Raw genomic sequence first — 3,331 nt, 5'->3', positions numbered from 1 at the left:
GGCCATCTTGATCTCCAATATATGAAAGGCTACGGCCATCTCCAATATATGAAAGGCTACGGCCATCTCCAATATATGAAAGGCTACGGCCATCTCCAATATATGAAAGGCTACGGCCATCTCCAATATATGAAAGGCTACGCCCATCTCCAATATGTGAAAGGCTACGGCCAACCTCAACATATGAAAGGCTACGACCATCTCTAATGTATGAAAGGCTCTCCAATGTACGAAAGGCCACGGCCAGCTCCAACGTGTAAACGGCTAAGGCCACCGTCGCCAATAAATCGACTCCCTTATTCGAGTTGTTTTCAAATCACAATCGATGAAGTCCGCTCATCGAGCTCGGCCAAGGCCCGACCTCAATAAGCGGAGGGACTAACTGTATGGGTCAAAATCCGACCCCACGATAATTAACGGAGTTAATCTCGTCCTGAGCTAAGACATAATTAATGAAGTGGTATGGCCACTTATTCGTAACAGGACTCGACTCTTGTCCGATTTAATCTACGAGGGTACGGCCCAGTCATTCCCCCATGGGGACGGAACTTCAGCATGGCCACGGCCATTTATCGCCAGCTCACAAAGCTCACATCTATAAATACTAAGAGCAGTAGCCCTAGAAAAGGGGGGCTTCTTGACCACTAGTGAGAGGAGAGAGAAACGAGAAAATATACCCCTCTTACGGGAAGAGAAAAACACCATTGTAAGGCTCTGAACCTCTTCATGGAGAGGCAGACCAAACAAATATTATCAATAAAGGTTTCTAAGCTTCTCCCCCTAATTCTGAGTTCTTATTTTAGTTTCTTTCATTTGGTCCAACGGATTATTACAATTTGCTATGATTATCCCGGGATTAATTTATATTGTTTTGTACTCGTAAGATGTGTAACATCTTTTGAGCAAACAAAAGACACGCAGCAACACATAGACACCACAATCAATTTTAATTGCTTTTTGATAATCTCCCTCAACTTAGCTCTGGATTCGGACACTTGTGAAAACGTCTCCCGACATTCGGTGGTGTATAAGCCGTGAAATGGTGCACAACTTCTCTACATCAACATCTCCTTCTGACCCGTAAGAATTGTTACTCGAACACTCACTCGTCCATTCTTCTTTGGTTTTGAAATTGAACCGAAAACTAAAACCTAAAACTAATTCTAAACTTGAATTTGGAAAGTAACTGTAATTGATGCCCCCATCAGAAACCTAGCCGAAAATTCTGGAGAAGATGAGACGGCTTTAGAAGAGGGCTTGCTGATGAGGTGATCTAATTTTGTTCGCTAGGTAGAGAAGTGGAAAAAACAGATGGGTCGTGGTTGGGGGGTTGGAGGATTTCAATTAGGACACTGTGTCACAACTCTATGCTAATAAGGCTAATAAAATCCAAACTAATTTTTCAGTGAGAGTCGTTTGCTGATAAGGGCATTTTTAGGCGTTTTCATTAACGGGAAGAGTATAAACAACCCCAACTTTAAACGGAGGGCAAATGTGTTCCATAGTGCATAGCTCGTGGGTAATTTTGACCCTTTTTCGTTAATACTATATCCCAACATCAACATCCTTGACATTAAATTTGTTGAGAAGGGCTTAGCCACCAAATCATCCATCACCATGTATTCACCACATTCTTCATAAAAACTACTCCTCATTCCCTGTGAAGCAACATACATCGACATACGGTTTGACATATATGTCAACTTATTTGACATACGGTTCCGACAATGTGGACAGGCAGCATTAGAGTCCTCTGTAACATGCAATCTGGTTATTGTCATTTTCGCACGTAGATCTTGAGCTCCATCTGGCTAATGTTTGTATGCTTGAAGTCCAGTTTCATCCTCTTCTAATTGAGTACAAGGTCTTTTTTTTTCCTTTATGTTTGCATGCTTTTCTTTAGTTGTACATTTCTTTTAGCAGTTTAAATGTATTAATTTGCTCTATACGTAAAATAACGTTAACGAACAAGAAAACAGATGTGCTGAAGTGCAACACCTTTTGTACAGCTCAACTGGTCACATGCGAGGCACAGATCTCAAGACAATAAGATGCTTGCGAACAGATACTATATATTACAAGACTGAAAGCAGTTAACATAGTGAAAAAGAATCTCATAATAGACAAAGTAAGATTTAGCAATGGATAACTGAACCTACAAACAAAAGGTAGCCACTAAAAGGACAATTATAAACTGAAACATCCAATTCCATAATGTCTGCTTTAAATAGCTCTTCTCCGCTTTACACTCTTCTTGAAAACACTTGTGGGAACTGTGCTCATGAAAACACTTGTAAGAACTGTTTTCGACTCGAAAGATGCCTTCAGCAACTTCAACGCCTGCAAAATGATAGTAGGAGTTTACCAAGTGCGAAGAAAAATTTAAAAAAGAAACAGAAAAAAACATGGAAAGATACTTAATTACTACTAATTGATTACCTCTTCCATTCCTAAATTTACTACTTTCTCCTTTAGTACACCAACATCCTTCACATTAAACTTGTTGAGAAGGGCAATGCTAGAAATGGCGGACATAGGCTTAACCACTAAGTCATCCATAACCATGTATGTTACCATCTCCTTCACAAACCCCCTTGTAGCTGCGACAGCTTCCTTCACTCCCGGTGGAGCAACATACGTTAACCTTCTTGTCATCGTACACCTCCCACAATCTGGACAGACAGCAAGGGTCATCAGAAACTTTTGCGTGACGCACTGAGTTGCTACATCCGTAAAAGGTCCTCTGAGTCGGAACGTCATTAAGCAATAGGAAAGGAACGGAAGCGATCCCAACTGAAGACTTTGGTTTTAAAAGGATATCTTTGCACTGGTTCGATTGGATATAGGCATCCTTCAGATTTTCTACGCTTCCGTAGAGGTTAGTCAAGGATCCACTCATTCCTTTCTCCTTAAGAAGCTTAGTTACAGTGCCCACAGGCAATGTGAGAATGTGAAAGAGGAAATCTACACAGTCCTTTTCAGCCTCAGCAAATAGAACTTTACCAGCCTTGGTGTCGATCAGAAGCTTCATGCTCAATTTGGTTTCAGAAATCGCCATTTTGGTCGGCTGATAATCGAAGGCGAGTTTTTAGGATCAGGGAATTCTCATGTGTAGTGGACGTTGATGACTTATCCGTAAATAGTCGCAATTGCTTCATCACCAGATTTTTGACACATTAGGGTCCGTTTGGAAAGCCACTATGTAATTGGAATTGGTGTAATTACTAGAATAGTAATATACAGCCTAGTAATTACGACGACTTGTTTGTTTGTATTGCGTAATTATATTGTAATTACAAGTTTACTGTTTGGTTGCACAAATATAATTACA

The 3,331-nt window shown here is 40.5% G+C and overlaps 1 protein-coding gene across 1 annotated transcript; it reads right to left on the bottom strand.

Moving 5' to 3' along the window:
- On the bottom strand, positions 2,099 to 3,092 carry LOC109236152. The gene is made up of 2 exons (XM_019402364.1): positions 2,440 to 3,092; positions 2,099 to 2,340 (listed from the first exon to the last, which is right to left on the bottom strand). Exon 1 carries the CDS (start codon positions 3,056 to 3,058, stop codon positions 2,552 to 2,554), a length of 507 nt encoding a protein of 168 aa, XP_019257909.1. The 5' UTR covers positions 3,059 to 3,092; the 3' UTR covers positions 2,099 to 2,340; positions 2,440 to 2,551.

This window comes from Nicotiana attenuata, chromosome 12, assembly GCF_001879085.1.
Source record: "Nicotiana attenuata strain UT chromosome 12, NIATTr2, whole genome shotgun sequence".
Classification (NCBI taxonomy): Eukaryota; Viridiplantae; Streptophyta; class Magnoliopsida; order Solanales; family Solanaceae; genus Nicotiana; species Nicotiana attenuata.
This window is presented reverse-complemented; position numbering and strand designations above follow the sequence as displayed.